This window comes from Mustela nivalis (assembly GCF_964662115.1).
Source record: "Mustela nivalis genome assembly, chromosome: 19".
NCBI lineage: Eukaryota > Metazoa > Chordata > Mammalia > Carnivora > Mustelidae > Mustela > Mustela nivalis.
In genome coordinates, this window is record NC_139038.1 from 19,818,400 (window position 1) to 19,846,259 (window position 27,860).

At 45.4% G+C, this 27,860-nt stretch overlaps 1 protein-coding gene across 4 annotated transcripts in view; it reads right to left on the reverse strand.

The window, feature by feature from the left end:
* Positions 1 to 19,390, reverse strand: part of LCMT1 (leucine carboxyl methyltransferase 1) — a 56,259-nt gene extending 36,869 nt beyond the window's left edge. For all 4 annotated transcript variants that reach the window (XR_014306498.1, XR_014306499.1, XM_082714716.1 and 1 more), the window contains exons 1-2: positions 18,980 to 19,390; positions 217 to 308 (exon numbers count right to left, since the gene is read on the reverse strand). Coding sequence is in view for 2 of the 4 variants with exons in the window: in XM_082714716.1 (XP_082570842.1) it covers positions 217 to 308; positions 18,980 to 19,089 (202 nt within the window). In the remaining 2 variants the exon portion in view is untranslated. The remainder of the gene's footprint in view (positions 1 to 216; positions 309 to 18,979) is intronic.
* Positions 19,391 to 27,860: the final 8,470 nt, after the last annotated feature.

Genomic DNA, 27,860 nt, shown 5'->3' on the forward strand with positions numbered 1-27,860 from the left:
AAAACTACTTAAGATACCATTTTTCATGAATCAGATTTTCACAAATCAAGGAAAAGGTTCCTAATACATGGAGTTGGTGAGGATGTTGGGAAATGAGCACTTTCATATGCCCCTGGAGAGAGTGAACACTGGAACCCTCAATTTTGAAGAATGAATCCCTAAAACCTCAGGCCTCTGGGCTGATGAGGGGATGTTGGGAAGGAGGGGGTCACTTGCCTCTGTTAATTTCGGGGGCCTTCCTCTCCTTAGACAGTCTTACAAAGTGCTGAATGTATGGATCATGCCAGTAGCCAAGGCTTACTGCAAACCTAGAAGGGAGGAAAGGAGGCACGTGAGTCGAGGTCAGTAGGTTCTAGCCCAATTCTCAGCAACCAGGTCAAGGACAATCAGCTACCTCCAAAGACCAACACAGGAACGTTTCACGCTCCATTACGAATCTCAGCAGACTCAGTCGTCTGTCTCGGTGCTCCTCATCACCCCACCCCTCCCCAGCAGCTATTTCTTCTCTCTCTTTGCTCAGGTGCCCAACTCCTTTCCCAGGACCCTGCAGAGCACAGCACCTCACCTCATACCTCACCTAGAAGACCTGCCACCATTTATTCCCTCAGCAAACTCACTGGCAAGAGCCAGTCAGACAACTCTGCTCGACCACAAGTTCTGTGTCCATAGGAAAGGAAATCCAAGATTGTTTCCTAAAACTCACAAATGACTACTTAAGCCTTTCCCCCAGCTCTGTATTAGGTACCAGTCCTTCCACATCTCTCAGGAAGGTCATAGTGGGAAAACCAGGAACCAATAAACACAACAGCTACAACCTAGAAACTGGTGCAGCAGCCTGAACTCTGGTCTACAAAACCTGGAAAATGCTATGGTAGCCTAAACTCTCCCCGGTCTATATAACAAGGAACCAAGGGTTTAGTGTTCTAAACCAGAAGCAAAAGCCCAGCTTACCAGTGGAGGTCTTCTGCCAACTGTAAGGAACCAGTCTTAGGAAAACAAGAAGTAGTGGAAGGAGCCTGGATCCCTAAGGCCACGTGAAGCCATTTTGGCCCTTCCCCTCAATGGCTATCTGGAAGTAAAATGTCTTTATCACTGAAACTAAATGGAAGGGCTCCTGGGTGGCTCAGCCAGTTGAGCGACCAACTCTTGGTTTTGGCTCAAGTCATGTCTCGGGGTCCTGGCATCAAGCCCAGCATCAGATTCCATCCTCAGTGGAGAATCTGCTTCAGGATTCTCTCTCCGTCTGCCCAATACTCTATCAAATAAACAAATCTTTTCTTAAATGTAATAAATAGATCAAATGCAGATGGTCTTCTGTTACATACAGCCTCAAACATCCTAAGTGCTATCCTGAGCACATTATCTCATTTCTACTCACTTGGTGAGTAAGATGAAAGGGGTAGGGTGTGTGTGTGTGTATGTTTTCACCCAACTAGGTTCTAAGTTCCCAGAAGCAGATAGACATCATATGTTCTCATTATATACACTGACAAGGGTTACTCCTGCCCTGACTATGGTCTGTGCTGATCCTGTACATGTCCCCACCAGTCTCCCACAGATGGTCATGTGCCCACTGCAGCAAAGACCCATAGGAAGCACGTACCTTCGGCTACACAAGGCAGCAACTCAACACAGAAACACATCAAGTACGCACGAAGAGACACAATTACCTACAAGCCCAGACTGTCAAGGCAAACTGACCCACAGAGTTTTACAAGGGTGAACATACTCCATTGTCTGAAACAGTGCTTTTCAAACAAAAGATTGTGACCCACCCATATCATAAAATCAATGTAATAGTCTGCGAATCCCGGGCTTATAAAATGCAGACGACAAGAGTTAAACAGAAAGTATCAGTATGCATTAAGAGTTAAAGATTGTTTTGTGAAGCTGTCATTGAAATATGTATTCGGGGTATAAGTGCCATGAAAAATCTCTTCTCCAACCAAACAAAACAAAAGAGACTCTTCAACACACAAAGCAACCTAGAGATTGCTAGAGGGAAAGTGGGGAGGAGCGAAACTGGTGATGGTGAATAAGAGTACATATTTCTGCTTATATAAATAACTCACAAAGATGAAAACTATGTTAGGAATATCGTCAGTAATACTGGAATAACACTGTACTGTGACAGATGGTGACTATTTGTAATCGTAGTGAGTGCTGAGTAACGTATAGATGTGTCAAATCACTATGCTGCACACCTGAAACTGACATAATGTTATACAGATCAACTATACTTCAATAATTAAAAGAGAGAAAATTGGGTTCTCACCGTTCATGGTATGAAGAACACTGTCCTCAAAGGCATCATCTAGTACCCTCTAGTGGTAAGAGTCATATCTGCAGTTGAGAAAGACCCATAGACCAGTGAGAATAGTCCTCAAACATGGACGTCAGGTTGGAAGGGGCCTTCCCAATGACCTGGTCAACGCTGACATCCAGGGCAAGAACCCTTCAAACAACACCAAGCCACCGCCTGAGCACGCCCTACAAAGAAAGCACTCGCTCCACCGCTGAGCAGCTCTACCTGCTGAAAAGCTGACCAAGCTGCCTTCCTCTGGGAGCTCCTCCCTGGACTTCCTACTGCCCTCTCCTGGATGACACGGAGCAGCTTCTGTATCTGACCTCAGCCAGCCCTATTGATCCAGACAAGCAAAGTACCAGGCATTGGGAATACAGCAGGAACGCTGGAAAGAGATAGAGACAAAGAGAAGTAAGAGCTTATGCCAGATGAAGGACAACAGCATGGGGGATGAAGGACCTGCATCAGACAAGGTCAGAGGGCAGGCCTCTCTGAAAAGGGTCCCACAGAATTGGAGAAAGCTGTGCAAAAGGCACTCTGGATGGGACGAGTAGCAGACAGAAATGCTCTGGGCAGGAAGTGCCTTGGATGTTCCAGTAGCAGCAGGGAGGCAGGGAGGCTGAAGAACAGCAGAGAAACAGGAGAAGCCGCAGAGATATCTCATGTCTCTGTGTGTGTGTGTGTGTGTGTATTAATTTGTTTACAATTTTTTCTACATTACCCATATGCTACATTTCATTCTAAGACACCATCAGTTGTAAGACTGAAAAAAGAAACACACCAGTTTGTTAATGTTTTTTTTTTTTATTGCTTAGAATCTTAGTTTTCTGCTTATGAAAAAGCTGTTTAGACTTATTTGAAAAGAATGAAAGGCTTCAGATGATTGCTAAGAGTTGGTTAAATCCTCCCTTTCAGTTGGTTTAAGTCTTTTCCCCTTTCGACATGATTGATAAGAGTTGGTTAAGCCTTCCCTTTCCACACAACATTGACCTTCATGCTGCCAAGGGCAATAGCAAGGCTGCCTTTCTCAAGAGATGGCTATCATCGCCTCTGAGATTTTTTCCCCACGCTCTGGAGCCACAAGATGTAGGCTGTGTTACTGAGTCTTTCTTGATCTCATCAGAAGGTATGGATGGATGGTTCTTGAATAGCAATCAGGATTTGTGCTCCTTCTTCAAATGGCCCACAAATGGTATGTGGACTGAACCAGCCAGGGGCTGCAGGTGCAGTTGTCCAGCCACATCACAAGGGAAGACTGACCACATCCACATGGAAAGGTAATGGCAACTCTAACACAATGTGCCAGTGACTGCAGGACACAAAAAGAATGAATTAGGGGCGCCTGGGTGGCATAGACTGTTGGCCCACCAACTCTTGGTTGTGGCTCAGGTTGTGACCTCAGAGTCTTAACACTGAGTCCCACGTCTGGCTCCACACTGGGCACGGAGCCTGCTAAATGACTTCTTCCCTTCCCTCCCTACAGGTTCTCACTCTCTCTCTCAAAAAGTTTAAATAAATAAATAAATAAATCCAAAAGAACCCCAAATCTCAGATTTATAAAGACCTTTCTCAGTCTTCACTGAATCAACTACTGCTTTTAAAATGTTCATGTCGTTCACAAACCACGTGCTCCATTTAACATTCCTTTAAGTCAACTCATTCTCTGCATAGTATTTTCTTCTAACACACCCTGTAATAAATACCTTCTAAAGCATAAAACATCTACCTGGGTGCCCCTAAAGTCATCTCACATTCCTCCCGTGGGAAGCACTGATCTGCTCCAGCCACCTGTCCATTCAAGCAGTGCTGCCTGACGTTCCCCTATTGGCAGGACTGTCCTGCCCTCCGCCGGTGTTTCTTCATCTGAGGGAAGAAGAAGGGGCCCTCATTGCTGTCTCAGCCAGTGAGGGTCGAGGCAGGGGCTCCTTCATTTCACTTCTACTCAGCACTCATGAGTGCTGGCTGCAACGCAGGCATTATTCCACATGCTGGACAAATAGGAACACGTACCACCCTCAGAAGTCCCCTATGTGAAAGGCACCGCTTTAGAGACAGAGGTCAAGGTCGTTTCCTCAAGCTGTGCAACCTTGGATGAAACTTAATTCTATTGCCTTTCAAACCAATTTACCCACTTGGACTGTGATCCCTCCCCCAACACTTCAGTTGCTGAAATGATGTCTGTGTGTATGCATGTGTGTACATGTGTATTTATAAGCAATGTATGTACATAAACACGTACCTACAGTATTTATACCTGCAACTACAAATATAAATCCAATAGTCTTAGCATCAGTTTTCAAGTTTGGAGTTTTACTGCAAGCTGCATACTGGCCTTTAAGATACTGCTTTATCTCTCATTTTTATTTTTATCTTTGTTCTTTTGCATGGACTAGTCTCAGTTTTTGGTTTCTATTTTCCATTGGTTTTATTCTTGGTTATAAATGGGAGGCAGGAAGCAAAGTCTTAAGGGCAGTAGACTTTGCACCTGCACAGACTTTAAGTCTGTTTCCCTTCTTATGAGCTCTGTTGCTTTCCTCAGCAGATCCGCAAGGCCTTAAGTGTTTAATCATATAAGGAAAACAAAACAAAACAAAACGAACCCCATGAAAAACAGGGGTGCCTGTGTGGCTCAGGCATTTAAGTGTGACTCTTGATTCGGCTCAGGTCATGATCTCAGGGTTGTGAGACAGAGCCCCGCATTCAGGGACCACACTCAGAGCAGAGTCTGCTTCCTCCTCTCCTTCTGCCCTCCCCTCCCCTCGCACTCACTCTCTTAAATAAATAAATAAATAAAATATTTTAAAAACCAAAAAACAACGGTGGGCCTCAATTAACTAAGACCCATAAGCTATCATCTCCTCTCAAAGAAAGCTACTGGTACTGTCTTCCAGCTTCACCTAATAGCCAACTACTTCACAAGGATTAATAGGATCTAAGGTCGACTTTCTCTGTGCGAGGAGACCCTGAATAGTCTGGGCAAGACTTCAACTGAAAAGGAATCAACATTTACGACAGAGTGAATAAGGAGGAGAAGCCAATCAGAGACTTCCCGTGGTACAGTGTCGCATATCTGACTTAAACAAACAATTAAAAAAAACGTTAGCAAAGATAGAATAATGGGATGCCATGGATATGAATAATGCCAACATACTTCAGAAAAAATTATACATTTAAGAACATGTATTCTGAATATATTCTCCCAGTCTGTCTTGTTGTTAATTTTCTTAGTGTATCTATTTTTCTGTTGTAATTAGTGTTTCTGGTGTTCTGTATATGAAAGATTTACCTACCTCAAGGTTGTCAAGATATTCTCCCATGTTTTCATACAAATGTCTTCTGGTTCTAGCTTTTTTTTCTTTTTAAATATTTATTTGAGAGGGGGAGAGAGCGCACACAGGGGGAGCGGTACAGGGAAAGAATCTCAAGCAGACACCCTGCTGAACATGGAGCCCAACACAGGGCATGACACTGCCTTGATCTCATGACCCTGATATCACGACCTGAGTCCAAAATCAAGAGTTGGACTCTTAAGAGTCTGGGTCGCCCAGCTGCCCTGGTTTTAGTTTTTATAATTAGGTTTATAATCCATCCCAAATTAAGGTGTGTGCTCAGAATCAGGGAGGGGTCAAGGTCCATATTGTTTCTGCCTGAATACCATGCAGAATTATTCATTAAAAAGACTTCCCTTTCCCCCACTTAACTGACTTAACACTCTGAGCGAAAATCAATTGACAATACTTGTTGTGCTTGCTCTATTTTTGGACTCTATTCTGTTTCACTGATCCAACTTTATGTCAAAGACTTTGATTACTGTGACTTTACTATCAGTCTTAAAATTCAGCAAGAATAAGCAGTGTAACTTCTTCAACTATGTTCTTTTTTGGAGAATTTTTTGGCTATTCCATACCCTTTGCCTTTCCATACACATTTCAGAATCAACTTCTTCATTTCTTCTAAGAAAAAAAAAAGGGCCAAGATTTTGACTGGGATTGCATTGTTTGCAAGAATCAAGCTGTGAAAAACAGAAATCTCGACAACATCAAATCCTCTGATGCATGAACAAAGCTTATCTCCCAATTATTTTGGTCTTCGTGAATTCCTCTCAACAATGTTTTATACTTTTCTGTATAAAGGTGTTTCTTGTCTTCCATGAGATTCATTCCTAGCTAGTTTCCTTATTTTTTGTTTTTTGTTTTGTATACAGGCTCCACACCCAGCATGGAGCCCAAAAAAGGGCTTGAACTTATGACCTTGAGTTCCACACCTGAGATAAAATCAAAACTCAGGTATGCTTCCACAACTGAGCCATCCAGTCACGCCAACCAGTTTGTCTTAGATGCTACTGTAAAATATTTAAAATTTTCATTTTCCTATCCATATAGATTTACAATGCATCTACCTGACAAAGAATTCCTATCCAGAATATATAACAAACTCCAGTAAGTCAAAACCAAAAACATTAACAACAAAAATGGCCAAAAGACATGAACAGTTCACAAGAGATGTGGGAATGCCCAATAAACACATGAAAAGGCACCTAAGATCATTCATGACCACACTATTTCATCCTCACAGACAACACAGAATGTTAACAAAGATGCTGAGCAACTGGAGTGTTACTACATTGCTGGTGGGAAGTGTAAACTGATCAACCACTTTGGAAACTAGGCTAGTACTTCAATATGTCCCCACCCTGTGACTAAGCAATCCCACTAACAATTCCTTTTTCTTTTTTAAAAGATTTTTATTTATTTATTTATTTATTTGACAGAGAGAGAGAGAGATCACAATTAGGCAGAGAGGCAGGCGGGGGTGGGGAGCAGACTCCCTGCTGAGGACAGAGCCCCATGCGGGGCTCGATTCCAGGACCCTGAGATCATGACCTGAGCCGAAGGCAGAGGCTTAACCTAACACTGAGCCACCCAGGCACCCCACCCCACTAACAATTTCAAGAGAAATTTAAGACTTCCGTAAGAATGTTTATTGTAGCCTATTCACAATGACCAAAAACTTGGATACAACGAAATGTCTAATCATCAGATGAACAGAGGAACAAATCGTGGTATACGCACACTACATACAAAGGAGGAAACTATACTGACGAAGACTCCTTCCTTGACCAAACTCTAGCCAGACTGCTCTGAGCCCTCTTCTCAAACCTGGTTCATCATATACAAACTTGAACAAACATTAACATAGTTTCTAACAGCTCCAGGTCCCACCCTGCAACACCAATCCCCCTTAGTGCCTGCCTGAGGAAGCTCAAGGCATCTACTCTTTGTTCAATCAACACTGAAAAGTCAGGCCCTTGTCTCCCAGTGAGAAAATACAAGTGGTTTCATATGGACCAATACCTATTCTACTTTTTGTATGTGTTACTTCTCTGACATTATTTGTCCCTGGCCTTCCTTCTTCATTCTCTCCTTGAAATGCCTTCTTACAAATCGAGGTGGAGTTTCATTCATGCGGGACTCTTTTCCTGATTGCTACAGTTATTACTGATTAAAATCTGTCCTCTCCACTTTAACCAGGATCAGGCTTTCTTTATCTTTGGTAAGTGCACACAACATGGATAAATCTCAAAGAACCCGCTGAGTGAAAGAAGACAAAGGAATTACACAAGGCAAGATTCCATTCACACGTTGTTCAAGACCGGGCAAATTTAACCTACCACAGATCCTGAAATCAGAAAATGACCAGCAGCAGTAAGGAGACTAAATACAAAGAGATACGAGGGTAACTTCTGGAGCTTCAGATCCACTTTATGTCTTGTCTTTGGGGCTGGGACACAGATACACAGTTGACCCTTCAACAACATGGTGGTTAGGGGTACCCATTCCCGTGCAGTCAAAAATCTGCATGTAAATTCCATCTCCCCCAAAATTTCACTACTACTTGCCTACTGTTGAGCAGAAGCACTACTGGTAATAGAAACAGTTGATTAAAGGTGTTTTGTACGGTATACATATTACACATTGTATTCCCTCACTAAAGTATGCTAAAGAAAATACTCAGAAAATCATGAAGAAAATACATTTGCATTACTGTACTTATATACCAGAAAATCTGAGCTGAGATCAATACTCACACACATATACGTGGACTCATGCAATTCAAATCCATGTTGTTCAAGAGCCAACTGTGTACATTTCTTAAAGCTCATCAAACTGAACACTGAAGACTGAGCATTTCCTTTTATGCATTATCTCCTCTCCCCTGCTCTCACCTCTAGTCTCTTTCTTCCTTCCCCTCCCCTTCTGTCTCTTAGAATACCTGGGGAAATTTTTCTTTTCTTTTCTTTTTTTGTTTTCTCTTAAGAAGGCTATGTGCCAACATGGAAAGTAACATGGGATTTGAACTCCCCCTGAGATTCTCACCTAAGCTGAGATCAAGACTCACATGTTCAACCTGACTATGTCACCCAGGCACCCCTACATAGGGAAATTCTAAAGGAGAAAAAAAAAAAAAGATGAGAGATGTGGCTGATCCTCGAAGTTCCCCTTTCAATATCCACCTACCTGTACTTCCTGAGTAAGGGCACCTCAACTTGTATGAGGTACCCATCTGTCCTGTGAGAAAGTCTCCCCTCCCACATGTTCCTGCAGCTAGGGGTGAGGCCACATGCCTAGTTCTGGCCAATGACATGTTTGTTGAAGTTTACATGATAGGGTTTCCTGAAAAGCTATTGCTCTTAAAGAATTAGACAAGTGCCTTTTGTCAATGTCCCTTTCTTTTCTTCCTTCCTACAGTACAGTGGCTCAAATGAACTGAGAAAACAGTTCCCTGGCACAAACCTATTCTTAGTCTGAGAAGCAAGCTATGGGACCTCTCAATGAATTCACAACTAAGTTATACCGCAAGTCAAAAGGTTTAGCTATCAAAATGAAAAAAGCAAGTCCAACTGGAAGTGAAGAAAAATATACACATGGCTGTGCTAAAATATATGTAAGAATTTGGTATCTAAGTGATGTTTCAAAGCCATGGAGGTTATAGACCATCACTAGATGGTGTACAGACAAAAACAGCTACTTTATATCATGCAAAATAATAAGGATAAAAAGGTCCAAGAAATAGAAGCCAAAACCATAAAAGTGCCAAAAGAAAATGTAGTAATGGTTGAAAACGGTCTTTTAAAGCATCATCTAAAAGCCACAAACCATGAAGTTAAACTTTCAGATTTGGCAATATAAACATTCAGAATGAAAGGTAACATGATAGTGATCTGAAGGGGCATGTACACCCGAATGTTTATAGCAGCAATGTCCACAATAGCCAAACTATGGAAAGAACACAGATGTCCATCAACAGATGAATGGATAAGGAAGATGTGGTATATATATATATATATATATATATATATATATATATATATACACACACACACACACACACAATGGAATACTATGCAGCCATCAAAAGAAATGAAATCTTGCCATTTGCGACGACATGGATGGAACTAGAGGGTACTATGCTTAGCGAAATAAGTCAATCGGAGAAAGACATCATATGATGTCCCTGATATGAAGAAGTCGAGAAGTAACATGTGGGGTTTGGGGAGTAGGAAAAGAATAAATGAAACAAGATGGGATCGGGAGGGAGACAACCCATAAGAGATGCTTAATGTCACAAAACAAACTGAGGGTGGCCGGGGGAAGGGGATAGGGAGAGGGTGGTTGGGTTATGGACATTGGGGAGGGTATGTGCTATGGTGAGTGCTGTGAAGTGTGTAAACCTGACAATTCACAGACCTGTACCCCTGGGGCTAATAGTACATTATATGTTAATTAAAAAGAAATGTATCATGAAATGTTTGGTACAAGCGAAACTCAAAGACAAGAAACAGTTTGGAACAAAATATTGTACCAAGTACAGAGGCAAAGGACCACCATCCTACATATACAAAGTTCTTACAAATCAATAAAAGGGGCACCTGGGTGGCTCAGCCTTTGGCTCAGGTCATGATCCCAGGGTCCTGGGATTCAGCCTTACTTTGGGCTCCTGCTCTGGGGAAGCCTGCTTCTCTCTCTCCCTCTGCCTGTCACTCTGCCTACTTGTCCTCTCTCTCTTTCTCTCTCTCTCAGCACTCCCCTTGCTTGTGTCCATGTGCTCTCTCTCTCTGTCAAATAAATAAATAAAATCTTTAGGAAAAAACAAACAAACAAACAAACAAAAAGTCAATAATAAAAATATAAATAACAAAAAAGACAACCCAGTGAGAAAACGCTAAGGACAGAGCGTTCATATAAAAAAACTGTCAGTGACAGTGACCAACTAAAAATACTCAGTCTTACTACTGATTATAAAATATAAACTTAAGGGGCAGCTAGGTGGCTCAACAGGGTGAGCATCTGAGTTTGGCTCAGGTCATGGTCTCAGGGTTGTGGGATCTGGCCCTACACAGGCTCTGTACTCAGCAGGGACAGATTCTCTTTCTTCCTCTCCTTCTGCCCCTTCCCCATTCTCTCTCTCTCTCAAAATAATGAAATCTTTTTCTACCTGTCAGCTGACAATTTAAGAGACTAAGGTGATTCTGTGAGAACATCTCCTTTACCATGGGTGAGAACAGAAACTGATGTAACCTTTTGAGGATGATTTTGTAGAAGCTTCCTCCCTGAAATCCATCTCACTGGGAAATTCAAACACACATGCAAAAATGTTCATCACCACCCGAATAGCCACCCAAATGATGAACAGAAATATCATCACATAAGTACAAACACACTGTGGAATACCACTCAGCCAATTAAAAAAAAAAAAAAAGGGAAGCAAGAACTTATATGCCCACTTTATTTAAATTAGGTTACTGGGTGGGGGAAATGTATTCACTTTTGTCATTGAGAAAGTTAATCCTGAAGGGGCACCTTGCTGGCTAGTTGGAAGAGCAGGTGATTTCTCAAGTGGGGGTTTGGGGACAGAGATTCTTTAAAAATAAAATCTTTTAAAAAATTAACTGTAAGAGGAAAGTAATTAGTATTCTAGATGTGAAACCATTGTTTTTCATGATTTTTTTCCAAAATTTAATTAATTACCTTTTGGAAAAAATGGGGGGAAGGTGGCAAAAATCCAGAAAAGCCAAGATTTATTCCATTTTCTTGATGGTCAAGTTTGGCAGCTAATTTATGCTCACCAGAATATCCTCATTCTATAGTGACATGTCTTCTCTGGGGAGGGAAAGCAGCAGCCCCCACTTTCAGAATGTGTCAGGTCAAAATCTCAACCCTGCTCTCTGGGCTGAGCTGTGTAGATGTCAACACTGTGCTGGGAAGGAAGGCCTTGGCCTCTGGAAAATGCTGCCTCTGCCAAGACGTGATCCTGTGACCCACTTGCACATCAACAGTGACATTTTTCAATGTGGTTGACAGCAGATTAACTGCTGGAATTTTCACAACAGAATTTCAGTCTTACAGCCCCTGGTCAGCATTTGAAAACACACAGACCGCTCAAGACTAGTGAAACAGAACATGGCAATTTGGAGCCCTCATCAGGAAACAGAATCTTCAGCATCTACATTCAGTTCCTCGTCACTCTGCTGGCTGAGAAGTACTTACTGGGCTCTACAGGGCATGAGGCACTGAGACACACCTGGTCCCTCCGGGCACCATTATTCCCACGGGGTAGATAATCATTAAACAAGATGTCTGCGTTGCAGTGGGACTGACTGCCACATGCACAGAGAAGAGATAGTGGGCTGAACCATGTCTGCGGGTATCAGGGGCCTCCGGAGGGAGCCATATCTGACATGAACCAGAAGAGCCAGAGGCTGGGCACCTTCTTGACTCATGGGCCTCACCCACCTCCAATCTGTCAGCACATCCTATCAGCTCCTCCTCAACATGTAGCCAGACTCGGGTCGATTAGCAGCACTTCCACCCCTACCACCCTGATCCAATCCGACAGCATCTCTTCTTTTGGAATATTCCAGCAGCCTCCTAAGTGACCTTCCTGCTTCCACCCCCACTGTTCTCAACAGAGAAGCTGAAGTGATCCCAATAAAACCCAAGTCAGGTCACTTCATTCTTCGCTTCAAAGTCCCCCCGTCAGTGGCTCCCACCCCAGGTCCCTAACATCTCCTTCTCCCTCACTCTGGCCTTGTCATTCCCAGAACAAGTCAGCCCAGCTCTCTCCACGGAGGCCTTCCTACTCCCCCCTCCCTCTGCCAGGGACACTGTGCCCACAGACATGCACAGGGCTCACTCCCTCACCTCCTGCAAGACTCTCCCCACCTTTGTCCTCAGGGAGCCTTCCCTGGCCATCCCAGCTCAGATGACAGCCCCTTCCAACCATCCTACAGCATCCAGCACCCCTGAAACACCAGATTCATTGCTTCTCTGTTTCCTGGCTGCTTCTCTCCCTAGAAGAAAGACTCGCTAACTGCTCCACCCCAGTCTGTTTGGGTCCCATCCAGAACTGCAGGAGAACCATGCCTCTGGCCAACTGAGCAGGCATTCAACAATGTGGAGTCACTGCATTCATCTGAGGGGAGATGAGAGCTCATGAGGGTTGGGGAGAACCTAGGAGGAAGCAAGACTGAAGACGGAGGACGGAGCAGCCGTGTAGACAAAGAAGGAACGTTTGCGTCCCCCTCCAATGGCAACAAGAAGCCATGACCCTAGGCAGGGTAAGAATGCATGGGGCTTCCACAAATCTCTGGAATCCGGAGGAGATGTCCTTGGGGGAGGTAGGAGCACCAGGAAGCTCACCGATCACACTAGCACCATGGCTCAGACCACAAATGGCCATTAATCAGGCTGAGAGGGCAGAAGGAGAGGTGGAGAAAAGGAGGTAGATCCCAGAAATATTTAGCAGATAAAATCACAGGTCTGCGTGAATGATCAGAGAAGAGGGAAAGGAAGTAAAAGCAGAGTGCCAAGGTAACTCTTCCCTTTTGCACGTGGGAGAAGAAGGACACAGCGGTTCCATTCACAGAGTTCGGAGGGGGTGGTGGTGAAAGGGATCTCGAGAATAGTTTTGGAAAGACTGGATTTGGGATAACTCTGAGACATCCAAATGCAGATCACCAGTCTGCAGCAGGAGACCCAGGGTACCGTGGGAGGATCACGAAAAGCAAAGAGAGTCACACCACACAGTGCAGATTCCACCTTGGAGCCAATGGGGAATCAAAAGCTTTCCAGTAACACAGTAACAAAAGAAGATGTGGGATTCCAAAAAGATTACCCTCGCCAGAGCAGGAGCATGTGGTTGGGAGAGGGAGCTGGACGAGAAGCAGGTAGGACGAGGAGGACATGTTACAACAGAGCAGGCAGGAGAAGGGACCTGAGCAAGGGGTGTGGCCACATGGAAGGAAAAGGGAACAGACTTGCCCTTTGTCACCAGTGTGGCTCCCACACGGCTCCTGGGGGATGGTCGAAAACCCAGAGCATGTCACCTCCCCGATTTGGAACCCCTCGGTCCTCCCGCATTTCACTCTCTGACAGCCTCTCTGGAACGCTCTCTTGCTACCTGCTCCCTGACAAAACGTCAAGTGCCGCTGACACAGCCCTGGACTTCAGTGTCCAGGCTAGCTTCCCCTGTCTGGCAAACACCTGTTTGTCTTTTGAAGACTTCCCTCCTCCACGGGGCAAGAAGGAAGAGCAGTGCTGACACCGAGGAGGTGGGCTGGCACCATGAGCAAGGCTGCACGGCTGGTAGGAGTCGGCCCGGCACGTACAGAGAGGCCATGTGCTTCTACTGTTTGACACAAAGGACCTTGCAGAACAGCAACACGAGGTGACCTGGCTGTGGTGAAGAAGGGAGAAAAATAGGCCCACTTCCTCTCTTGTCCAAACACACAAAACCAGGTTGTTGTGCCCACCACAAAATACCAATCATCCTCTTTCCTGGCTCATACTAGTGAGCGCCTTCCATCTGAATGACACTGTTCATCATGCTACTCACACCTCCTTCTAGAAAAGACTGATAGAGCTAGCTAATCCCAGAACTATCTTGCCTCCTGTCAGCCTTCAGTCCAGAGCACAGCCCTGCTTCCTTGAACACTCCCAAAATCATCCGCCCAAAGCCCAAATCCAGTACGTTTCTTTCAAACACCCATTTCTCACTGATCAGCGCCACAGTTCCCAATATGTGGGCTCTCCCCCACAATGAGTAACGAACCCACTGTGCTTAAGGACAGGTGTGCTCCCAGTGGCCTCTGGGGAGGATGCTGAGAACTGTCAAGGGAGGAAAGGACGGTTCCCTTTCTTGGAGGGATGCTCATGGAGTTCCAATCTGAAGGTTCCCATCTTCTCTATGAAGCACTACCCAGCCCAATGCCCATGCTACACAGACAATGAAAGACGAGGGCGGCGTCAATCACAGGGTTGAGGAGAGTGGGAAAAGTCTGCTGGAAGGATTCCGGAGAGTGGGAAAGGGAGCTGCCCGGAGAACCACAGAATGAGGGAGCTCCATGAGGGCACAGGTAAGGCTGGTTCGCAAGAACTCAGTCATTCCGAGCTTCCCTGCTGTGTGATTCCCACCATCAGGATTCGAGGTGAACATGGATGCTTTGGTTTACCCAGGGTTTGGGGTTTACTCGGACGAAAGACAAGGGTGGTAGAAGCATTGCCAGGACAACCGCTGAATCATGGGCTGGGAACGTCAAGCTCAGCTGAGAGATGAGCGCCTTGAGGGAGAATAAAGGACAGAAAAATTCAAGGAGGTCCTCAGGAAGAACACGCAGATAGCAGAGCAGAAATGATAGAAGGAACACGCTGGAAAGAAGAGATCAGGGCTGAAAGGAGCAGCACTGCTCACGCGCGAGGTGGTGCAGCACCAGGGTGGGAATCCAGGGCACCACGCTGGGAGTGGTGGCAGAAGTGATCATGCCAAAGTAGGCATTTGAGAAAATGATTTTGAGAAAATGAGTGCCCTGTGTGGAAACACAAAGTGTTACCAACAATTAAATAAATCAATATCAACAACTTCTCAAGAAACATACTTGTAATATGCACACGGAGGCCACCGAGGCCTGTATCAGGAGTGGAAGACTGTGGGCCCAGCACCCAAGTCTTCCATGAATTAGTTTAATAACTGCAGGTGGTTGGGAGAAAACAGTAATGATGAGGAGGCCAGAGTGCTCTCCCTAGGGACCACAGATCTCAAAGAAATGGCATGGGGGCCAAGAAGGAGGAGGACACCAATCTTGAACCCCCCAGACCTGAAAGAGAATACAGAGAACACCCTATGGGTCATCAACAATGGATGCCCCCCCCCCCCCGAGGGATCGTAGCACAGAGTAGGATGAAATGGCTACGGAGAGGTTGAGGAAATAGAGGTGGCTGGTGATTATGGACTTCTAATTTCCCAGGACACGGGGAGGGGTTGGGAGTGGGGGTCACAGGAAAAAAAAAAAAAAGAGGGAATAGCCTTAGGGGAAGAGCAGGATGGGGAAGATAAGGAGAGGAGAGATGAGGAAAATGTAATGGAATTATTAGAATAGAATACCATATAAGCCCAATATGTCCAAGGAGAAGTGTTCTAACTGTAGAATGGTAGGAATGAGAGCACTAGTTCATCATGAAGGTGACATGGTGCCGACACTAACTACCCGTCTTGTACACCTGCTGTGTGCCAGGCACTGCGGGGAGCCCCTCACATTTCATCTTCCCAGCGGCCGTCTCAGACAGTTCACTGTTGGTCCCAGGAGGGCTCTGTACTGAAGGAGGAAACACACCAAACCTGCAGCACCTTAGGTCTCCTGGGAGGCTAACTGGCTTTCTTAACATTATTTTAGGGATTTTTCACCATAATCTATTGAGGCAGGAACCAGTGCGATCCACAGCGAGGACAGAGTCGGTAACTTCATCCCAATGATATTCAGATGGAGGGAAGTCAAGGGGCGCACAGATGGCCCAGTTGCTTGAGCATCTGACTGTTCATTTTGGCTCAGGTCATGATCTGAGGGTCACAAGATCAAGCCCCATTTTGGGCTCCACACTCAGTGTGGATTTTCCCTGAGAGTCTTTCCCCCTCCCTCTCCCTCTAACCATCCCCTGTCACATGCATGACGTCAGTCTCTTAAAAAAAGAATTCAATCAGAAAAAAAATGGAGGGAAATCAAAAGTAGTCATAATAATTTGTGGAAAGCTTCACTCTGTGCTAGATCCTGTGCGACTGCCATGGATCCATTTCTCATTTAGTCCTTACATCCCACAGGCTAGTTACCATTCTTAGCCCCACTCCAAAGAGAGGACTGGGGCAGAAAGGCATCTGTCCACGATTCATGCAAGGAATCCCTGTGTTATCAATAACATGACTCTGACAAGGTTTAAGCATTTAACGCACCACAGTGAAGATGCAGATCACAAAATCACGGAACTTGAAGGACAGAGGCCTGCAAAATGGTTTCAAACGTTAACTTGTGGATTTTCCCAATCTTCTTGCATGTGGTTCCAATGAAGGAAAGCCCAGTGCCAAAAAAGCTGTCATGGAACGCATCCACATGGCAAACATACCTGGTCGTTACAGCCCGGGACCTATCCCAGAAGATTCTGACTCAGTGAGTCTAGAGGAGGATCTCAGAATCCTCCTCTTTTTTCTTTAAAAAGCCCCAGAGGCTCTGCTGATGTGCCCTTTGGCCTGGGTACGAGTACCTTAGAGTCTCTGCGATTCCAAACCCAAACTTCCCCTACAATGTGTAGCTGTCTGCAGACACAGGGGGGCATTGGAAACTGAGGCAGAGAGGAACAGAGAAATTATAAAAACTTTCCCACAGAGAGTCCCGAATAGGCAAGCTCTACTTAACACTACTTCTCTCTCCTTTTGCTGTATCTGAGTTACTCCACAGTTGATTTATGTTCTTTAAAGTAAGCAAGTTTGCTCAAAGTGTTACCAACAATTAAATAAATCAATATCAACAACTTCTCAAGAAACATACTTGTAATATGCTACTGAAAACTATTTTCTTTCTCTCTGATCATTTCAGTGGCACATCAGATTCCCTTAGCAAATAACAGTCATTACAAATAACAGATTCCCTTAGCAAATCAACAAAATTGTTGATTTCAACAATTTTGATTTTTTGAATCAAATTACATCTGATTCAACAGTGCCACACATGTCGTCAACAGCACCTATGAACTGGAGAAGAAATGAAGTTGGGTAGAAGCCATTTCAGTTCAAAAATACACCACAGACAACCTAAAGTCTTCAGTACTTATGTATGTATTTATTTATTGAATCAAACACCAGTAACATCTACTACACGACAGACATGGCTCTAAGTCTTTTATTAATGTTAAATATCATTTCATCTTTACAATCAGCTATGAAGTGGGCTTAGTCACACAGCTCCTAAGTGGCAGCGCGAGGATCAGCTTGGCTCTGGACTCCACGTTTTAAATCACTATCCTTAGTCTCCAGGCACCTACAAAACCTGCAAGTCTGAACACCAAACCTTGGTTTTCCCAACCCTACAATCCCCACCTGGCCCCAATTCCAAGAACATTCCCTCAGTTCCTTTAACAGTGCACACTCCTTCCTGCCCTCACCGAAACCAGCACCCCAGCCCACCCCCCACCCCTCTGTGTTTCGCTCTTAGCCCTCTGTTCTCCAGTTAAACATCATTCCCTAAATGACAAACTCTAATGCACGGCTGTCCTTCTCAGCACTCAAAACAAAAAGCTTAACGACGTATTTCACGGGTGATTATTTGCTTCCTGTGTCGTCCAAAGAGGGGGTGAGAACCTCAGACACCTCAGTCCTAATTACCATGTGCTCCCAATCACTGAATACTCACCACCCACCCAAAAGGAAGGGCCCGCCACAAAGTACGCTCTCAACAATTTCTGCTGGACGAACTACACTCCGGCCTCGCGCTTGCCTATATGGGACACATCTGTGCTCACCACGCTGCCCCCGCTACACCCCTCAGAATGGAGACCCCGGGGGACTTTCACCCAAGAGCTCTGGAAAGGACTGGCTCTGGGCACCAATATTACCCGGTCCTGGGACCGCACTCCCTCCGACCGCCCCCCACCCCCGCCGCCATGACTGGCCTGATGTCAGGTGCACGATGGGCATCCTGACACCCCCCAGTGGAACGTCATCTACTCAAGAGGGAGAACCCGAACTTCTTCCCCGTCAGCACGACACATACGCCTTTCACGCCGGTTTTCCACCAAGACCTTAGCCCCAAGAAGGCCGACACCCCGTCTGCCTGGTTCGGGCCGCACCCCCAGTCCCGCTCTCCCCAGGCCCGGCCCACAGCACAGGTCGATAATTAACAGCTCCATAAATGAAGCCCCCCGCTCCGGGCTCTTCACAGGTTGGAAACCAGGGGCGCACGAGGTGACGGCTACCTTTTGGCGAAGGAGCGTGTTCCTGAGACACAGGCCCGCCTCCCACCGAAGCCCCAACCCCGCGGGGACACCGGCCCCTGAGCCCGCGCCCCGCGGGGACACCGGCCCCTGAGCCCGCGCCCCGCGGGGACACCGGCCCCTGAGCCCGCGCCCCGCGGGGACACCGGCCCCTGAGCCCGCGCCCCGCGGGGACACCGGCCCCTGAGCCCGCGCCCCGCGGGGACACCGGCCCCTGAGCCCGCGCCCCGCGGGGACACCGGCCCCTGAGCCCGCGCCCCGCGGGGACACCGGCCCCTGAGCCCGCGCCCCGCGGGGACACCGGCCCCTGAGCCCGCGCCCCGCGGGGACACCGGCCCCTGAGCCCGCGCCCCGCAGGTACCTCTTGCACATGGAAGCATCTTCACAAGTGCCGCGCACTCCCTCGTCGTCTGTGCCTGTCGAGGCGGAAGAACATGAGGGGAAAGCGGGCGTCCTCAAGCTAGTGGCCATGGGCGTGGAGGTTCCGGGATGCCGTGCCCACCGGGGACATGGAAGCGGAGGTCCACAGACGCCGAGGGAGCCAGGCAAACGCCGAAAAGACGGGAGAAATGGGCTGGGTTCCACCGCTCTCAGCTGGCGCGGCTCAATGACGTCACTCACGTCAGATTCCAGAAACCTTCTTGCTCATTGGCGCGTCGATCCAGAAGCTTATTGGCCCGGGTTTTTTTTTTTTTTTTTTTTTAAACCTCCTCGGCCTGGCTTCCGTGTCACTGGATAATCCTTGCCTTCCCACCCACACAACACGGAAGCCCCCTCAGGCGGAAGGGAAAATTGTCCAATCAGCGACCGGGAAGACGCGCCAATGAGCGGCAAGGTTGTTAGCGTAGCTGACGGGAGCGGCGTCGCTGCGTCCGCGGAGCCAGCGCTTCTCACCTGCGCCTCAGAAGCTGGCGGTTCCGCTCGGTGTGTGTGGACCCCGCTTCCGTCTCTCCGCGGGGCACAGCATCAGCACCCCGGAACCCGCGCGTGCAAGGACAGCGGACTGAGGACGCCCTCTTTCACCTCCTGCTTTTCTCCTCGATGCCGACGACGAGGGAGTGCGCGGCGCTTGTGAAGATGCTGCTTTGCTCAGAGGTACCTGCGGCGCGCGGGCTCGGGGGCCGGCGTCCTCTGGGAGCGGGGACCTGGCTGGGAGGCGGGCCTGTGTCTCAGGAACAGGCTCGTGCGCCCCTCCTTTCGCTGCCGTGAAGAGCCCGGAGCGGGGCTTTGTTTTATGGAGCGGCTGATGGTCTCCCCTGTGCCGTGCGCCGGGCCTGGGGATGGCGGGGCTGGGGATGCGCCCGTAGCCAGGCAGACGGGGTGTCGGCCTTGTTGGGGGCTAAGGTCTTGGTGGAAGACCGGCGTGAAGGGAGTTAAGTGTCGTGTTGCTGGGGGAGAAGTTCGGGTTCTCCCTCTTGAGTAGATGACATTCCCCTGGGGGGTGTCAGGATCCCCGCTGTGAGCTTGAGATCAGGCCGATCGAGGCGGGGCGGCGGGTGGTTCGGAGGGAGTGCGGGCCCAGGACCGGGTAATACTGGTGCGCAGAGCCTGTCCTTTCCAGAGCTCTTGGGTGGAGGCCGCTGGAGTCTCCGTTCCCAGGGGTGGAGTGGGGCCCTTTGCGGTGGGGCCCTTTCCTTTTGGGTGGTTAGTGGGTGGTGATTGGGAACACATGATCGATAGGTCTGACCAGTGTTTGGACAAGACAGGAAGCAAATAAGTACCCGTTAAATACATAATTACAGTTTTTCCTTGAGTGCTGAGAAATACAGGATGTGTTTGAGTTTGTTAAGTTTGGAAATCGTGTTTCAGCGGAGACCGGAAGTCTTAAGACAAATGGTAGATGTGGGTGTGTGTTCCATTAGAACAGGACGGGACTGTGAGCTGTTAAAAGAATTGACTGTCCTTGAGGCTGGAGCCGCGTGGGGACTGTAGGGTGGGGAAAACCAAGGTTTGGGGTGAACACTTGCACTTTCTGTAGGTACTTGAGGACTTAGCAAAGTGGTTTTAACCATGGAGTCCAGTGCCAAGCTGATCTTAGGTCTGCCACTGAAGAGCTGTGTTACTGAAGCACTTCTTTATCTCAGTTTCCTGATGGGGGAAATGGGGATGGGAATAATCCCACTTCATAGACGATGGTAAAGATGAAATGGGATTTAACAGTAATATAAGACTTAGCGCCATGTATGACATGTTAGAGGCATTAGTAGTGGTTGATTCAAAAAATAGATAAATACAGACGTTTTGAAGACTTGGGGACAGTCTGTGGTGATATATGTGAATGTAAATGGCTTCGACCCAACTTCATTTCTTCTCCAGTTTGTAGGGGCTGTGGACCCCATGTGTAGCACTGTTGAATCAGAAATAGTTTTTCTCTTATTGAGTGTTATTTGCTAAGGGAATCTGATGTGCCACTGAAATGATCAGAGAGAAAGAAAATACTTTTCAGTAGCATATTACAGTTATGTTTCTTGAAAAGTTGTTAATAATGGGTTTAATATCTGTTGGTAACAGTTTGTACAAACTTGGTTACTTAAAAAAAGTGCATCAACTAGGGATCTGAAGCGCCAGAAGTTACCCTCGCATCCCTTTGTAGTTAGTCTCCTTACCCCCGCTGGTCATTTTCTGATTTCAGGATCTACGGTAGATTAGATTTGACTGGTCTTTTTTTTTTTTTTTTTAAGATTTTATTTATTTATTTGACAGAGAGAGATCACAAGTAGGCAGAGAGGCAGGCAGAGAGAGAGGGAAGCAGGCTCCCCGCTGAGCGGAGAGCCCGATGCGGGACTCGATCCCAGGACCCTGAGATCATGGCCTGAGCCGAAGGCAGTGGCTTAACCCACTGAGCCACCCAGGTGCCCCAGATTTGACCGGTCTTGAACAACGTGTGAATGGAATCTTGCCATATGTAATTCCTTTGTCTTCTTTCACTCAGCGGGTTCTTTGAGATTTATCCATGTTGTGTGCACTTACCAAAGATAAAGAAAGCCTCATCCTGGTTAAAGTGGAGAGGACAGATTTTAATCAGTAATAACTGTAGCAATCAGGAAAAGAGTCCCGCATGAATGAAACTCCACCTCGATTTGTAAGAAGGCATTTCAAGGAGAGAATGAAGAAGTAAGGCCAGGGACAAATAATGTCAGAGAAGTAACACATACAAAAAGTAGAATAGGTATTGGTCCATATGAAACCACTTGTATTTTCTCACTGGGAGATAAGGGCCTGACTTTTCAGTGTTGATTGAACAAACAATAAATGCCTTGAGCTTCCTCAGGCAGGCACTAAGGTGTTGCAGGGTGGGACCTGGAGCTGTTAGAAACTATGTTAATGTTTGTTCAAGTTTGTATATGATGAACCAGGTTTGAGAAGAGGGCTCAGAGCAGTCTGGCTAGAGTTTGGTCAAGGAAGGAGTCTTCGTCAGTATAGTTTCCTCCTTTGTATGTAGTGTGCATATACCACGATTTGTTCATCTGTTCATCTGATGATTAGACATTTCGTTGTATCCAAGTTTTTGGTCATTGTGAATAGGCTACAATAAACATTCTTACGGAAGTCTTAAATTTCTCTTGAAATTGTTAGTGGGGTGGGGCGCCTGGGTGGCTCAATGGGTTAAGCCTCTGCCTTCGGCTCAGGTCATGATCTCAGCGTCCTGGGATGGAGCCCCACATCTGGCTCTCTGCTCAGCAGGGAGTCTGCTCCCCACCCCCCGCCTGCCTCTCTGCCCAATTGTGCTGTCTCTCTCTCTCTCTGTCAAATAAATAAATAAATAAAAGTCTTTTTATGTTTTTGTTTTTGTAGCTTGTGGATATAAATTGGTACTCTCTCCTTGAAGGGCAATTAAAAATAATGACACATTTAAAATACATGTAACTTTTGATCAAGCAATTCTATTTACCCTGCAGGTGTACCCCCCATGCTTGAAAAGGTGGATATATAAGAATGTTATAACAGTAAAAGACTAAAAACAACCTAAATGTCTACATGGTACATCCATACAATGAAATTCTATTCAGCCGTTAGAGAGTACAGTTGATCCTTGAACAACATAGGGGTTGGGTGTATGACCTCTCATGCTGTGAAAAATTCATATATAAATTTTGACTCTCCCTAACTTAACTATTAATAGCCTGCTGCCAGCTGGAAGCCTGGCTGATAATACGAACATAACACAGATTGTGTATTCTGTGTACATTATATACTGTATTCTTACAATAAGGTAAGCTAAAGAAAATGTTATTAAGAAAATCATAAGAAAGAGAAATACATTTATAGTGCTGAACTGTAAAAAAATCCACACATAAGTGGACCCACACAGTTCAAACCTGTGCTATATTCAAGGGCCAACTGTAGATATATAGAGATAAATAATCCCAAGTCCAGTTGTTAGGGGAAAAGGAAGATGTAGGACAATGTTAACAGTATGCTCTTATCTGTATAAGAAATAAGAAAGTATAAAAGGGAGATTACAAATTTCCATGCTAATATATAGGTACAGAGTATTTCTGGAGTCAGACCTAAGAAATCTGTAAAAATGGTTCCTCTGGAGAGGGATCTGGACATCTGGAATGTGAGAGAGGTTTAGTTACTCTTCTGCAAGATTCTTTCTTTAGTAACCTCATACGTGTCTGTTACTTTTTTTTAGTTAGAAAAGGTATTAAAGATGTTTAGAAGGATCTGCAATTCTAGCATTCAGAAATATCCACTGTTAACATTTTGATACCTTTTCTCCCAGTCTTTTCCTTTGTGTGAGTATTTATAGGTATGTGTGTGTGAATATATACATAGCCCTGTATATATGCCGTTAAGAAACAATCCCCCAAATAATGTCAAAATTGGTATCAAACTGTACCTATAATCTTCTATATTGATTTCTAACATTTATTACTATGCTGTGATGTTTTTATGTCTGCATATTGTTTGAAAACAAAGAATATTTTTAATTTCTATAAAAATATATATGGATGTATAAAATGGGATGCATGCCAAATGTGAGCCTCAGGTGACATCATAGGGAGTTCTTGTGCTAGAATGGCCTCTCAGAGCTATCCCAAATTGGACTGAGATGGACAGGCCTTTTTACACCCTGGTATTGATGAGTCACTGGGTGTGGGCCATCCCAGGAAGAAATAAGCCTCTCTGCACTGGAGGCAATCTCTGAAGCAGCTCATAGCATTCCCAGAAGTTAGGGTAACAGATCCTTCACTCAAGATGGATATGGGTAGCATATTATGGTCAGTATCCACTGCAGTCTACCCTTTTCTATGTTCAGATATATTTCTTCATATATGTTCTGGGAGTAGCAACATTATTGTTAGTGTGGGCCCCTTTCTCTTTGGGAAACTTTAAAAAAAAAGAAGGTTGATGAAACAAACTACAATTCCTGGTCCTGCAGCTAGTCTGCAAGTTTCCCTCTTGCTCTGTCTATTCTAGATTCCTCTTACCCTCAGCCATCACCCTCCCTGGTCCCAGTGGCTTACTTGGTGACATGACCTAGACCCTCATCCTTGAAGGGGAGGAACTCCTGGTCACTATGCCCGTTTTAGACTGAAATTGCCACACTTGTGCATTTCTGGTCAAAACTGGGGAAGGGTACACCAAGAAGTGTCCAGTTGGGTCTCTTGAATGCCAAGCATATTCCTCCATGCCTCTGTTGTATAACCTTCTCATGCCAGAATGGTGACTCCTATTTTTGCCTGCTGGTTCCTGGATTCAAAGAACACAAAGAGCTCAGGTTGGCAGCCATAGCTCATAAGTTCAGGGGAAGTCTTGCTGTGTTCCCTTTGGAGATCTGTACCTTCCAACAGTGCAAAGCTCAGCTCCTCAGTCAGGAGGTATGGTTGGGGTTCACCACCTTTGCATCCTTAAGCTCTTTAAGAATAGCTCTATTTTCCACTGTCCCCGCCCCCCAGCAATACTGTTGTGTTTTTGTTATTGTTGTTTTTTAATTTGTTTCTTGGCTAGGGTGCATTTCAGAGGCTTCCATTTGGCCTTCCTCATAGCTGTTACTTCATAGGCCAAGGACCCAATGAGGGGTTTGTATTATCTATGAAATACATATATTCTGATTATGTATTTGAGGATAGAAGAAATAACTCACATGTGGGTCTGTAGACCAGTGGACTTCCTGTAGCCTGGACTTCGGATAGGATTCCATTTATTACCTGACACACCCCACCCCCCCAATATGCACGTACTCTAAGAAAGGGACCGTGTTGATTCTTTGGGTCTCTAAGTATCATTGTCAATTCAGACTCTGTGGTCACAGTCCTTGAAATATTTACATATCCCCATTTTCCCAGTGCATAGTTGTCTGAATAAATGGTCTTAGGTACAGATGTTTTAGAATAATCTTTGGGGAAATACTGAAGAAATCATTACTGTGTACATTTCCCATAGTGTTGCAGGTTCCCTCCTCACGGGGACATGATCTCTTCTTGAGTTAATAAGCTCCAGGTAGAAAAACAGATTCATGTTTTGAAACTCGGCAAGGAATCATGATGTTAATTGGGGTGATTGACTCAGTCTCCTGGCTATATATTTTTTTAAATTCATCTGAAGACAGAAATGGTATCATCAGATGTAGTAGTACCCTCATTGGATATCCATCTATGTTTCCCCTAGGGACACCATGTTCTATTACTTATCTCTGTGATTCTTTGTAGATCACTTCCCTTGGATTGCTCCTCTGACTTTATATTACAATAATTGTCTAACTTGGCTTCTGAACATTAAACACCATAATCTGGACTCTATAATTTTTGGGGTCATATTTTACCTACTGCTCTCAGTAAACCCAGTTCTTTAATGGCTTCCTTTGCCATCAGATCTGGCCCATAGAGAGTCATCACTGAAGCTCCTAATGAGACAGGTGCCCCTCACAACAGTACATTTCTTATGTCCTTGACATATGGTACAGCCTCCTGACCTTCTGTAAGTGAATCATCTGGCATGTTTTTCATCTTTACATAGTGTATGGTCTCCAGCATAACCAACTGTCTGATCTTTTCAATTCTTTGTTCCACTGTCTCCCATGGCAACTCTGGTATTTTAACCTCATGTTGTATTGGGCCATCACCTTTTCCATGCTTCTAGAAACTATCCTAATAGTAAGTCACATGGTCTCCTGGGGTTCTTATGATGATGTTAAATCTTGAGTACTGGGAGATTGCACCCAAATCTAACTTTTCTGTTATCCGCTTTATGTTCCTTTCCTTTTTATCATTGATAACTTCTCTGTTTCATCATTGATGACGTCTCTGTTATCCACCTTATGTTCCTCTCCTTTCATCAAGTGCCCTCAAAGTTCAATCCTACACATTCAGTCTCAGTTCATGCTGACTAGATATTAATTACAGTTCCTTTGGGGTATAGTTCCTTTCCTCTGTTATCCTATCTAGAACATTGAGACTGAACATCATTAAGGTCTACTGGACAGTAGACATCCAAGAGCAAATCTTTTGAGGGAGGTCATTTGTTGCCTTGATGGGAAGAGATCTCTGCATTATCTCAGAACAACGTGGGAGGAATAGATCTTAATATGAAACTTTGGGCCACGTCTGGGAATATCCTCATCTAATGTATTAAGTCCCCCCCCCCCCCCAACCAGGGCATTGACCTTGGCTTAGTATATTTGTCTTGATTACAAATTTAATCTTTGTAGCTTAGCCACTATGACTGAGTTTACTCTTTACCTTACTTTAATTTCCCACTATAGGAAATGAAAGCCACTTTGTATACTACTGAAAAGACTGTAGTTTTTTTTTTTTTTTTAAGATTTTATTTATTTATTTGACAGACAGAGATCACAAGTAGGCAGAGAGGCAGGCAGAGAGAGAGGAAAGGAAGCAGGCTCTCTGCTGGGCAGAGAGCCCGATGCGGGGCTCGATCCCAGGACCCTGGGATCGTGACCTGAGCTGAAGGCAGAGGCTTTAACCCACTGAGCCACCCAGGCGCCCCTCTTTTTTTTTTTAAAAGAATTTGTTTTAAAGTTTTATTTATTAATTTAACAGAGAGGGAGAGTACAAAGTAGGGAGAGCAGCATGCAGAGTGGGAAGGAGAAGCAAGCTCTCTGCTGAGTGCTGAGCCAGGAGCCAGATGTGGGACGCGATCCCAGAACCCTAGGATCATGACCTGAGCCGAAGGCAGCCGCTTAACAAACTGAGCCACCTGGGCGTCCCAAGACCGTAGTCTTTACTTTTAACTTTCAATTGATGATTAATCTCTCTTAGCTTTTCATTATATTTTTCCCAGCACATCAATCTGGCTAAGGAATAACTACCTGTTTTAGTCAGCTTGGACTACTATAACAAAATGCCATAGACTGAATGGCTTGATCAAATTGATTTCTTACAGATCTGGGAAGTCTGAGATCAAGGTGCCTGCTGCTCAGTTCAGTTCCTGGTTAGAGCTCTCTTCTTGGCAGGCAAACACCGACCTTTGTGCATTTGTTTCCATACTTGGGAGGGAAAGAAAATAGTGCCATTTAATTTAATTTATTTTTTTAAAGATTTTATTTATTTATTTGATAGACAGAGATCACAAGTAGGCAGAGAGGCAGGCAGAGAGAGAGAGGAGGAAGCAGGCTCCCTGCTGAGCAGAGACCCGGATGCGGATGTGGGGCTTCATCCCAGGACCCTGGGATCATGACCTGAGCCGAAGGCAGAGGCTTTAACCCACTGAGCCACCCAGGTGCCCTGAAGATAGTGCCATTTTAAAGATTTAAAAAATAAATCAAGAAACTTTACATAAAATCTGGTTTTGTGACTGTTCCTGAAGACAAGAAAAAGAAAAAAGGCGGTGTTGGGGAGAAAACCTGGCAGTATTGGACAACATAGCAAGAAACAGTTGGCTCTGAGAATAAGCTGCCTGTCTAAACCAGTCTAAACTGGCTTTGAGCTACCCCATAAGTCATAATCTCCACCCCTCCCAACACGGAGGCCAAGTGTCAGTTTGTCATTCACCTTAAGGCTTAAACTGTTGATTTTGAGTTTCCCCTGCTTCCCGGTACTTACTTAGGTTATCTGTCTGACTCCTGTAGGTATTTGAATTACTGGCCCTTGCTCTATAGTCTTTTTATAGTCCACCTAAAGACCAAATCCAGTGAAACAAAATCACAGTGTCTGAGTATTCAGCAGCTTTATTAGAAGACAAAAAAATGTGTATAAAATATCCATCAGCAGATAGTGGATAAATTGTAATGTAATCATACAATGCAATACCACAGCAGCACTAAAAAGGAATGAATG